At 30.8% G+C, this 13,119-nt stretch overlaps 1 protein-coding gene across 1 annotated transcript; it reads right to left on the reverse strand.

Moving 5' to 3' along the window:
- Positions 1-5,314: 5,314 nt before the first annotated feature.
- On the reverse strand, positions 5,315-12,178 carry ATS2 (Phospholipid/glycerol acyltransferase family protein). The gene is made up of 8 exons (XM_020367146.3): positions 11,947-12,178; positions 11,817-11,860; positions 11,681-11,741; positions 11,329-11,490; positions 10,824-11,230; positions 10,562-10,663; positions 6,124-6,416; positions 5,315-5,869 (listed from the first exon to the last, which is right to left on the reverse strand). The coding sequence occupies exons 1-7, from the start codon at positions 11,975-11,977 to the stop codon at positions 6,204-6,206; spliced, it is 1,020 nt and encodes a 339-aa protein (XP_020222735.1). The 5' UTR covers positions 11,978-12,178; the 3' UTR covers positions 5,315-5,869; positions 6,124-6,203.
- Between the last annotated feature and the right edge of the window lie 941 nt (positions 12,179-13,119).

Below are 13,119 nucleotides of genomic sequence, written 5' to 3' on the forward strand. Positions count from 1 at the left end.
GAGGGGAGTATTTTTTTTTTCACTTTTGTTACGTGTTTACAGCTATACACATTATTTGAGCATTTCCGGTTGCCATATTTCCCTTTTCCGTTACCACTTTTTGGGCAATAATAATTAATGTGTGTATGTGTTTATGATTGCTTCTATACGGAGTTCATGCTGGTGGCGAATACGATGTTATTAGAAAAGTCTCATTTTTTTTTGCAAGTTTTTATACAAAAAAAAATATTTGCATATTTTTTTTAATTTTTCTTGTAATAATAATTTCACTATTTTTTTACAAATTTATTTGCAAAAAATAATTTACAGGAATTTTTTACAAATTTTTTATGAAAAATAATCTACAATAAATTTTTACAAATTTTGCTGCAATTTTAATAATCATAAAAAAAATTCTATAGTAAAAATTTGTATAAAATGTTATAGGAATTTTATTTTGTTTCTTGCAGATTTTCTTATAAAAATAAATTCACAAGTAATGTATACTAAATGGTAGAAAAATTTTGCACATAACTTTTCCTGCAAATTTTTCAACCAATTTTAATTTTTAGGAAAATAATTTTTTTAAAAATTTATAAGTTTAATAATTAAAATATTTTTAATTAAAAATGACATTTTACTAAATTATTTATAAATATATCATTATAAATATTTTTTATTTAAATTAAATTAAATATATAAAATTTTATAAATATGATACATTAATGATAATGAGTTTTAATTTAATGATAATTTATAATATTTTAAAATTAAAAGTATTTACTTGATAAAATATTATTTTACTAAATTATTTATAAATATTTAATAAAAATTCATTTTAATTAAAAGTATTAATAAATTAAATATTTATTTTAATTAAATGTATAAATTAATGATGATAAGTTTTAATTTAATGATAGTTTTTAAAATAAAATTATTTAATAAAAAATATTTTTTAGAATATTGAATATTTTAAGAGTTAAAATAATTTATAATAATATAAATTTGTAATTCAATATAATAAATTAATTCTCTTTCTAAAGATATGATCTAATCAATATTTAAAGAAAACCTCAAGTCTCACATCGATTATAAATAAAACAATTAAATAGTATATAAGTTGGGATAATACTCATCTTACAAGTTGATTTTGTATGGTTGGAGGCATGGAAACAAAGATGAATTCATTCTGAACACTTGAAAGTTGAAGAATTATTAATAGAATTTTCACAAAAATTACCTCCAAATTTTAAATTCACAATAAACTTTTTGCAATAATTTCTTTGATTTTTTAGTAAGAAATTTTCCTGTAAAAATTCTTGCAAGAAACTCGTGAGAAATTTTGCTGCGAATATTTTTTGCAAGAAATTTCACAGGAAAATTTCTTGCAAATTTTAAAATTCGCAAAAACATATTATCTATGAAAGTATTACTTGAAAAAAAAATTCGTAGAAAATTTCGTAGGAAAAAATTTTTATACAAAATTCGCATATAATAAGAGAAATTCTAATGGTGTGATTGCAGATGATCCAAGATTGAATTTCCTACAATTAATCCCAAATTGGTTTTAAGGTTAAAAAATAAAATAAAATAATTTCTTTGATTTGATGATTCGTTTTCAATGCCTTTGTTGTTCTTTGTGGGGTCTCATGGTTCTACATATATATAAATATATAAATATAAATAGTCAATTATTAGAAAAAACAATTGTAAGTAATAATCAATTATATTAATAGAAAATTAATTAGAACATAGAAACCTTCTTTTTAACATGAATTCATGTAAGTTGTGAGACTTGTTATGTGAGTGAATAGAAAATTCTACAAAACAAAATTATCGATATCGCACTAGGTTCTATCTTGGGCTCGTTGGGCGTGGAAGCCAAAATGCATGTGACATCATTGAGTTTAAGTATGCTTTCGCTTATTGTTTCTAATGTTTAAGATGATAAATTTTGTATTTTATATAAATGAGAGTTTTTATCAAAGACTTAAGTTTGGTTTTAACAATTGGTATGAGAGTTGTTTATCATGTTTGATCATTAGGAATATTTTGGGTATGTTTCTTCATTATAGTATTATATATAAATTTACCATACATTTTTAGTTAAAAGAAAATCCAATATATGTATCTTCTAAATATTATAGTGAGGAGAAAAGGATCTTATAATTTGTTGGATGATTTAGTTTTTTAAAATTCTTTTATGAAATTTGGAACATGTGTTTCGTCTTGCAATATCATAGTTTCTTTTTTAAGATTTTGATTTTATTCATTTGTTGATAACATGTGTTTCATATAGAGAAAGGTCGTGATTTGATTTGACCATTTATATAATTATTTGAATATTCTATTCATTTTGTAATAATATTAAAATCTTATTCATTTTATTAGTAGAAAATATTTATTTCTATAATATATTTGATTTGCTACTAATGGCTGCTATGAATGTGTTGATTTGCTACTGATTATATTGTTTTGGTCATTCTTTAGATTCTTTTTGTTATAGTTATTAATTGTTATTGTTGTTGTTTTTAATTTAAGTTCAGTGATTTTAAATTGAGAATTCATTTTTTTTAATTGGATACATTAACTACATATTATGTCTAACGTTTAATATATTAATTACATACTAAATTCAGAATTCATTTGATTTTATATGTTTATATTATTGTAATAATAATTGATTTTATAATTAATTTAATTATATATATACACACGGTAATAATATTATATGCAAATGAAAGGGAATAACTATTTTTTTTCAGATTTATAATATTTACAATTATTATATGTTATAATTTGCATTTGTTAAAAAATTAATTAAATTCAAATATTAAAAGCAGTTATATATCTATATTAGGATTAATTAATTGAAACAATATGTTACTAAAGTGATTTCTCTTTTGAAAATTAATTTATTTTATAATATAAAAGGTTATGATCTAGTAAATTATGTGAATACTAGTCGATCTAAAGGAAGGTTAGTATTTTACATAATTACATGTGTATTTATGGTGATAAATGCATAATAATTCTTCAATTTTTGCGTGTAAGTATTAAATTAGCCAACAGGAAGGCTTATTATTTGACATGTTATTATTATTAGCATTTTATTACCATGTCAGGTATCATTGAATAGTTAAAATTTTATCCAAAGATAAAATGTTAATGTATTACCAATATCTTGAAATGAGATTTATTTGTATTTGAATTTAATATTTATTTTTTTGAGACTTATATGAGTGTATTTTGTTTGTTGTTCTCAATTCAGTTATGAATGATCCTGCCAATATTACTACTAATGTCAACTCTATTCCTGTATTAAATGACTCAAACTTCAAGTTATAGAAAGATAATATCTTGATAGTTCTTATATAATGGATCTTGACCTTGCATTAAGGATAGACTCACCTCCACCTCTTAAGGATATGAGTACCTTTGAAAATAAAAAGGGAAATGGAAATGTGTGGGAGAAGTCAAATCGCATGAGTCTAATGATCATAAACACGACCATTCCAGAAACATTCTGAGAAACAATATCTGAAAATATAAATACAATTAAAGAGTTCCTTGTAGAAATTGAAAAGATGTTTGTTAAGAATGAAAAGTCTGAGATAGGTACACTCTTAGCAAACCTAATTTCAAAGAAGTATACGAGTAAGAGCAACATTAGGGAGTACATCATGGAGATGTCTCATATTGCTTCAAAACTAAAAGCACTTAAGCTAGGACTCTCTAAAGACTTGTTGGTGCATTTAGTTATGATTTCTCTTCCAACACAATTTGGTTAGTTTAAGGTGCGCTATAATTGTCAGAAAGAGACTTGGTCTCTAAATGAGCTCATCCCACATTGTGTTAAGGAAGAGGAAAGATTAAGCTAGATAAGATAGAAAGTGCTCATATTGCCTCTACCTTAAAGTATAATAGTAAAAGAAATCAAATGAATATGAAGGCAATTGTTATTTCTTTCGTGGAGCTGTAGGGTATGTGAAGAAGCATTGCAATAATTATCACGCATGGCGTGCTAAGAAAGTTATGCTTCTCAATTTGACTTGTTATGAGGTTAATTTAACTTATATACCTAGACACAATCTTTAAGATACCATTTTTTAGTAGACGATAGATCTTTAAACGCAGAGTTTCTTTTAACTAATCTTGCACAATCTTTAAGTGCTTGAAATATCATTTTCAGATGAAAAGAAGTCCCTTTGCGAAAAACGTTTTTAAAAAATCCTTCGTTCACACATATTCAACCCCCTCTTCTATGTGTTTTCTGCTAAACTTAAGAATATACTCCCTAATCCACCCCTTCTGTGAGAATTTCTTTTAAATTCATCCCACCAAGTGCATTGTAAAAAATCTCAAGAGGGGACTTCTTGCATGGAGTCTAGTTTAAAAATTAATTTCCTCAAGCCAAAGTTCACGTGCTTCAAGGGTGTTAGTAGAGACATTAAACAAAAGTTCCACTCCATTTTTGTTATCAAAGATATTCATGACCTAGATTATAGGGAGGTATCTCAGTTTCCTCTTTTGAAAGGGCATGTTACTAATGACTCCTTTTCTTTTGTTATGGAGAAAAATACATTTTACATCATGGAAGGGAAGGTTACTTGATAGAGCGAGAAGATTGTGTCTCATTAATTTGGCACTCTCGTCTCTTCCAATGTACACCATGCTTTTTTTTTTTTTTTTTTTTTGGCTACTTCATTTATCATAATGACATTGATAGGATGATTTGAAACTAAAAATTAAAGTGAGACTAAATTGAAACAAAAAAAATATTATAAGAGACTAATAAGAGTATTAATCTTTTTATGGTCTTCGGGGGAAAACGGGTTTCAGTCTGGTCAAAATTGTGAAAGCCTCTCATCTCCAAAACATGAAGGTGGTTGGGATGTGTAATTCACGCTTGACATTGATATTATGGATCCATGTTAAGTAGTTGTCTAACTCCCCTATTCCAAGTGTCAAATGTGTTGCAGGCGCTACTTACACATGGCATGGCATCATCTAAGCTAAAACGGAACTTTGTGAATGATGGCTTTAAGTTTCGTATGAAATGGCGATAGCCCCCTTTAGTTGACATGTGACTTTTGTCTTCATTCATGATGTCAACTTACGCCTGAAGGATATCATCCACATTAGTAGTTGATATATAGAGAAATTAATAAATTGTCAAATAATTTTATGAGTGTCAAACAAGTCATTAAATTTAATTATTTAGTATCATTTTAATTCTTAAACATATATTAATAATATTATTTTATGTTTGTGAATTTGCATTTTAAGAAACATTTAACAATTTGTTAATTTCAGGAACTAATATAACAATCCATTCAAAATTCAAGGATTAATTTGAGTGTGTACTCTTAAATAATTCATATGATAATACCTTCCAACTTCGTGGAGTTATTACAATCTCGTTCCTACTATGCATGATATGTGGATTTGGAGCCCCTCATCTAATGGGAGTTTATTTTGTAGCTTCAACTTATCCATGGCTAACATGCTAAGCTCAAGTCAGTACTTTAGGCAGAACTCGACAGGTTCCTCTTTTAAATGGCTTTGGAAATTGAAGATCCCGAAAACAATTAACAAAGTCATCATGTTTTAGTTTTCCCTCGTAACTTTTGACCAAGTTATACTAGTATTGGATAACATTACTGTTTCGTCATTCTGAGGCAGAATTGTACGAGCTGTAAATTACTTCACAAGTAAAATCTCCTCATAAAAGTGTGAAACAACTTCAAACTGAAGCATCACCACTTCTGACACCTATAATTCCTCTGGTATACAAGTATAACGAAGACCCCCAACCCTTTTTTATCTTAAACAAAAACGCCAGGTGCTCCAGCATGAATCAAGATAGTCCCACCTAAGCAAAGCATGACTGCACCACAGGAAGTAACCAAATGTTCAGTATAAACAAGATAATTCATCCCAGAAATGTCCCCTAAAGAGAAAACCAAATTTGTAATCTTATAGCTAAAAACAAATGATGAATATAACAAATAAACCAAAATAGATAATGTACATATCAGACCATGGTCAATCACCTATACAAAATACCGAAATTGACTTGCTACAAGATACTAATGATCCGTATTCCATAATCAAGGATGACGCAAGCATTTGATTATTTACCTTCCGAGTTCATTTCAAGGCAGAGGGGGATTCGAGTCTCATGCAATAAAAATTAAAAGAACTCTTTTGCAGTATTTTTCTCAGCTTTGAGTCAGCACACTTGCGATTGTCTTTCTAGCCTCTTTGCATAACAAGTCAGGATCCTTTCCATCAAGAGGTTTATGTATAACCACTTTCACAGAACCTACGTTTACTATACCCTCCTTTCCCGCAGGCATGATTTGACCAGTTCCAATAAGGGTGATTGGAACAACTGGTGCATTTGTCTTTGCAGCAACACTGAAAGCACCCTTCTGCACATCCCCCAAAGAAAAGTTACATAAAAATTACAGTTAGTTCATAGATGCGAAGTCTTAGACAGCATAAAGAAATAATTAATATATATATATATTGAAAGTAATTGATCTCAATTTGAATATTTGACATTCCGTAATCATTATATAAGCTGAGGAGGAGGTTTTTATTTTCAGTGAGGAGTTAGGTGAGTCAATCATGCATTCATGCTAAAACCCAGTCTGTCATTCCATTGAATTCCCATATGTGCCATCCAAATTTTCATAGCCAGTATTCTTAAATCTTAACTGGTTTTACTATTGTCATTCCAACACTATGGGCTAACCAAATACTCTTATATATGGTATTATCTTCTTTTCATAAAGACAGGTATTACTCACATTATATTATCCTAATTTTTTATCATATTATTTTAGTAAGTACCTACTCCTTATTGTGCTATTTGATAATAAACTTCAAGCTGAATCAACAATAACATTCACAAAACATGCTGGTCAGTATAAGAAAGTTTTATCAGTAAAACTTAATATTTATGTTACCCCTACTTTTACATTTATTTATCTTAGAATTTAGTTTAAGGTCCAACTCAATCTCACAAAATTGACTTTTAAGGTAAAGACTATCCAAGTCTTTAAGCATTTCTTAGGTTATATCTCCATTCAATGTGAGATCTCAACCGCTTCTGCATCCCGATGGTTACAGTTTACAACACTTAACTCATTGGCTCTTCCCTTCTAGTCAACCCTTCCGTAGGTAGTTCTTTCCAGCCTAGGGGTACCTGCAATTATGGCGGCTTTCCAACACCCCCTTTCACACCCAAGGCTACAGGCTGGAGAGTGGCTAATTGACAATGCAAGTAACCCAACAATAGATCTAGGATAATACCATCTTAGAATTTAGGCTAAGATCTAACTCAACCTCATAAAATCAACTTAGTGGTTGGTTGCGCTCTACAATGCTCAGCTCAACCCTTCTGATGAAAACCTCCTTATGTAGCTCTTTCTAGCCTATGGGTGACTATGATTAAGGCAGCTTTCCAACACCCCCTCATGCCCATGGCTACAGGCCTAGAGCCTGGCAAGCTGGCAATGTATGTGGCCAAACAATGGATCTGGTATAGGATTTGATACAATTTTATAATTTGGACTCAAGGTTTAACTCAATCTTACAAAACTGATTTGTAAATTGTGGACTGCCCAAACATTATTAGCATTACTTAGGTGTCATATCTCTACTTGATGTGGGATCTCAACCACTTAAGAGCTGCATCTGGATAGCTGCATTCAACGATTCTTATCTCAGCCTTTTTGGTCAACCCCTCCATAGATAGCCCTTTCCAACCTACTAGTGACCACATTTAAGGCAGCTTTCCAACAATTTAATATAATATTTTAACATGGTGGTACCAAAGAAACAGCATTGTTGGTAACTTCAGCTGTCACCATCCTGTAGCTCATAGCTGAGTTCCCAAAAATCTAAAATTTATTTATGTTTTCTTTCTCCTGTCCTTTTCCCATTATTATTATCTCTATTGTTAATTGAGGACAAACTCTTAACACTAGAGACTTAGTTGTTTCCCTACTCAAGGCTTTCACACAACTTTCCAGTGAAAAACAGTGGCTGCTTGCACTTTTCTAGCATGCTTTACCTCATCCTGGTGGTTTCTGAATGTGTTTCTCCACCCTTTTAGTCTCTAATCAATGAATTGATCTGCAACCAGACTCAGCAACAAATTTTGCCAAAATAACTCCCAATACATTGGTTTTACCTCCTTGGTCATGCAATATTTCAAACAGTTCTTTTGACTGTACAACATTACGGCCATCTTCATGCTGTATAATCTCCCAATTGCAATCCAAATTTTGTTATATCTAGTGCGGCCTCATGTTATTCTGTTGTTGTCATCCAGCAAAGTTTATGTGAGATTTATGGAGAACATTATACAGCTTCCAAGTTATTTTCTGTGGTATCTGAAACAAACTGAGAACTTGGTAGTAGTACAAGCTGGCACAAAGGGGTGCATTTGAATATTAGTGTTCTTATCCTTTAGGGGTCATGTTAGTGTTGTTGGGTTAGGTTTGTAATCACTGACACCAGTACTTGACCTATATGATTAAATAATTAGTATAAATAAATGTATTAAGTTTTTTGAAGAGTGATTACAGTACATCTTGGTATCAATGAAATAATATATTTTTACTCTGATATCATTATTTATTAGCTCTGCCCCTTTTCCCTTCATTACATCAAAAACTCGTTATGATCTACAATTGTTTGTCATAGATCACCAATTGATAAACTAATAAAATATAATATTGAACACTAAAATCACACAGTACAGCAATACACTTGCTGTCCAAGAGACAAAAGTCACCTACAGAGAGTATTCTTGGTCCACACACCGCTAATAACTACACACTTCCTTATTACACAACCTACCATCAAATATAACCCTAATACGTAACTTCCAGTATGCATAAATGCCATCATGCAGTTTCTAATATAAAACTGCTTTCTAAATTCCAATACAAAATTGCTAAATCAGTTATTTTCTATCACATAATCCTACTAATCGACTACCATCAATCCATTAATGGATCCTTTCCTCACTAACTTGGGATCTCAATTCCCATCATCACCGCTTGCAGAAAAAATCGGCCTTGTCCTCAAGGTAGAACATAGGAAATTGGTTCTTCCTCATTTTTTTTTCCTCCATCTAAATTGCTGCACTCTTTAGATGAGGCAGGTTATGAACAATGATAGGTCGCAATTTGCTTCCTCCTATGCTGCTCTTCAATAGCCTCACTGCAGTGCTGAAACTGCTACCATCATTTTTGCCAACATTAAACAACCCACAAGTGTTAAATTGAAGGAAGATCTGAAATTTTTGCCTCTACCCCTGGCCAATTGCATGACCTGAAGCCGATATTGATGTTTCAAGGTATGCAATTTCTGCTTAATGTTAAGTTGTAACTGTAAGCCTCCTACAAAATAACCCAAGTACTGATCATCCAGCAATTTTCAAGAATTCAAAAGCTTCTAAAGTCATCAACAGTCCTTGTTTGCTTCAAATCTTTCGACTTGTCAACATTTCTCCCTTCGATTCAAACCTTGCCACCAACCAAGGCTATCATAATTTTTTTCCAAAAGTGCTTTGGCTTCTCTTTATAAATTGAACCAATAGAAGGTTGGTCCTTCCATACTAAGTTTTGTTTTTTCCAATTTAACTCTGACATTCTCACATGTGTCTGCACTTAGAAACAGGTTTTAGCCTTGCATTCCATCCAACAAGGTATTCTTCATCAAAGACAGGCAGTTTCATCTTTTCGATTGATTGCCTTATGATAGTCATCAAAAATCACGATGATAATCTAAATTAGACCCATTTCCTGCAGAATCTCTTGGCAATTGAAATTTTCATTTTCTTCTTCCACATTTGCCCAACACCTTCCTCATTTCGGTCATTACTTAACAACCTCTCAATAATGGAAATTTCCCTACATCCTATCTTTTCTTCCTTGCAAGCGTCACTTTTGGCCTCCTACCTTCCGTTTTTTCCTCCAATAATCCATACACTCAGTCAAATTAGTCTGGCTGATGTGATGAATTCACTGGCCACAGAACCTCCTCAGTCAAATTAGTCTGGCTGATGTGATGAATTCACTGGCCACAGAACCTCCTCTTTCGGATCAGGCAAGTCAACCAAAATGTAAGAACTCAGAACACCAATTGATAAACCATTACAATATAATGTTGAACATTGAAATCACACAAAATACAGCAACACACTGTCTGTCCTAGAGACAATGTCTCCTACAAAGAGTATTCTCTGTCCACATACTGAGAATGAAAACACACTTCCGAATTACACAAACTACTATCAAATATATATTCTTGACACATAACTATCAGCGGTTATCTTCTATGCATAACTTCCATCACACAGTTTCTAATACAAAACTGCTTTCTAATACAAAATCAACTATTTTCTATCACATGCACTCCTAATAATCAACAGCCTCCAATCCATGAATGGAACATTACCTAACTTGGATCTTGGTGCCCATCAGTTTGCTTCTTAAATCATAATTATCTATAGACTATAAAGACAATAATGATTACAAGAATTTTGACACAAACTCACCTTGAACGTGCCTAGTTTTCCATCTTTACTGCGTGTTCCCTCAGGAAAGAAAAAAACAGAGGCTCCTTTCTTGATGAGATCCATGCATCGTTTAAGACAGTCCTATATGTTAAGAAGCAAGGAAAACCATGACTTGAAGGTTAATTGGTATCTTTTAATCCAAAGGAGGAAAATAATTTCACAGAAAACACTGACTGACATGTGACATCTAATCAAGAAGAACTGGTTAAAATTAACACCAATAATAATAGAGAAAGAATACCAGCTGGCTTCGGCTGTCCATGCGTTTCAAAGGGATGACACCCAGAAAAAACATCGCCCACCCAATTATTGGATAGAGAAATATCCCAGTCTTGCTTATGAACTTAAAGCTTCTTCCTAAAGTAAGAAGAGTATATATGTCTAGGAAACTCTGATGATTTGAAACATACACAGCAGGAGTATCTGGATGAGGCAGATTCTCCAATCCCTCAAATTCAATTTTGAAAAACGGCGCTACAGTCAGCGAAGCCCATACTTTGGCAATAAAATGATGGAACTTCCTTCGGTAGCGATCAAACAGGAGCACCAATGGATGTCCAACCATCATCAGCATGAAAAGAAATACGGCAGCAAAGGCAGTGACAACATAAAAACAAGCTCCCCTGGCTTTAGAAACCACTTTCAGCTCTGCAATTAAGCAAGTATCAACAGGTGACAAATTAAATTGTCATCCCAGTTCAAACATAAATCACAAAATCTAACCAAACCAAACATCTTATATCTACCGGGTAGTGAATAGCCATCCCCAGCAGATCCAGCTGCAGTAAGTTCAGATCTTACAACTACATCTCTGGGGAATTTACTCCGAACCCACAATTTAGGACTAACAGATACCCACGACACATTTTCGTGCTTCCTGGAGATTCCTTGCAAGCTACATAGAGAAGCTATAAAGGAAAATGAAGTCAAAATAAATAATAAATCATAAATAAACGACAATCAGGCATTTACCAAATGTAACAAATACCAACCTTTATACCATCAACCATGCATAACAATTAAGAAGAAACAACCAGATAAGTTAAAAACACACCAGAATAATAAACAATACTTTGTAACGCAGAATGAGACACTCACCCTTATGTGAAGTCCCCAAAATTGGGTGTTTATAAGTTACTGTTCCTCTTTGAGCACACAACTGCAATACGAGTGCCATTGAATCAAACAAAACCAAACAGAAACATGAAAGAAAGAATGATGGAGAATTACGTACGAGGGTGGAAGAGGGTCGTGCGAAGAATCTGGCTCCATTGTGACCTGTAAGGTAAAGAAGGGAAGCAAATGAGTAAAAAAAACAAAGTGAGGAGTTAGAGATAGAAAAAAGAGAAGTTGTTAGAACTAACAGATAAGACGACGATGGATTGAAACTTCCATTGCATTGAAAATCGAAAATTGAAAGTGGTGGATGATGAATTGCTTAGGGTTTTGGTTTGTGTTTGTGGTTTATTGGAATTGGAAGTGGTGAATTTCAAGGTATCCTCTCGTTCTCATCAATCATCGTTCCTCGCCGCTTTGTCTTTTGTTACATTCACTTTCATGGAATGATGGAACTGTATGCATTTTTCTAACACTAATTTCTACTCTTCCTTCCGCTTTTATATGACATTTTTTTCTTAAAAGACTTCTTATTTCTAATAATTATTTATTAATAAAATATTAAAAAATTGTGTATAATTATTTAAAAAGAATTTAAATTTTTTTTTATATTTAAGATATAATAATCCATTAAAAATAAAAACTAAAAAACAATTACATCTTCTATATCTCTTTTATAATAATTATAAATTTTTTAATTTTTTAATTTTATTTATTAAATTCATCATAAATAAATACTTTTACCTTTGCAACTAAAACTGTTGGGACCATCTAACTATATAGGAGATATATTTTTTTGTGTTCATTTTTATTAAAACACATTTGTGTCCTATTTATATTTTATAACTTTTTATTTTACGTTATATATTTATTTAAACAGTTCATAAATAATTATTTTACTTCTATAACTTCTAAAAAAAAGTGTTCACACCATTTAATTATAATTACTTATTCATATTAAATTTCAATTACTTTTTATTTTACTTTAATTTTTAAATAAAATGCATGAATACATGAGGTATCTTATTTGCACTAGTAAAATGATAAAATATTTTGGTTTTATTGCACTTTTAAGTTACTTAATTTAGTATGTAGATAATTTTGGTCTTCATAATATTTGGAACATCGATTTTATCCCAAACAATTAAATATAAATATAAATAATTTTGGAGATAAAATAAAAATAAAAAAAAAACTTTTCTTATCAATAATTAGTAAAAGGGTTCATAAAACTTTATCCATCACTTTATTAAATGAAGAAAAATATATGAATATTATTTGAACTAAAATAAGACACAACCTCATAATTAATAATGTTCTGACAATAAAAACATATTTAAAGATAAACTTAATGGTCCAACAACTACTAAAATTAAAATTTTGTCACAATTTCACACTATCAAAGCATAAGTTATCTTTAT

This window comes from Cajanus cajan, chromosome 2 (assembly GCF_000230855.2).
Source record: "Cajanus cajan strain Asha chromosome 2, NIPB_CcT2T_4, whole genome shotgun sequence".
Classification (NCBI taxonomy): Eukaryota; Viridiplantae; Streptophyta; class Magnoliopsida; order Fabales; family Fabaceae; genus Cajanus; species Cajanus cajan.

Coding starts and splice junctions, on each gene's coding strand:
- ATS2 (XM_020367146.3), bottom strand. CDS start 11,977: ATGGAAGTTTCAATCCATCGTCGTCTTATCT. Junction 11,861..11,946: donor AATCCATCGTCGTCTTATCT/GTTAGTTCTAAC, acceptor TTTACCTTACAG/GTCACAATGGAGCCAGATTC. Junction 11,231..11,328: donor GGATGGCTATTCACTACCCG/GTAGATATAAGA, acceptor GCTTAATTGCAG/AGCTGAAAGTGGTTTCTAAA.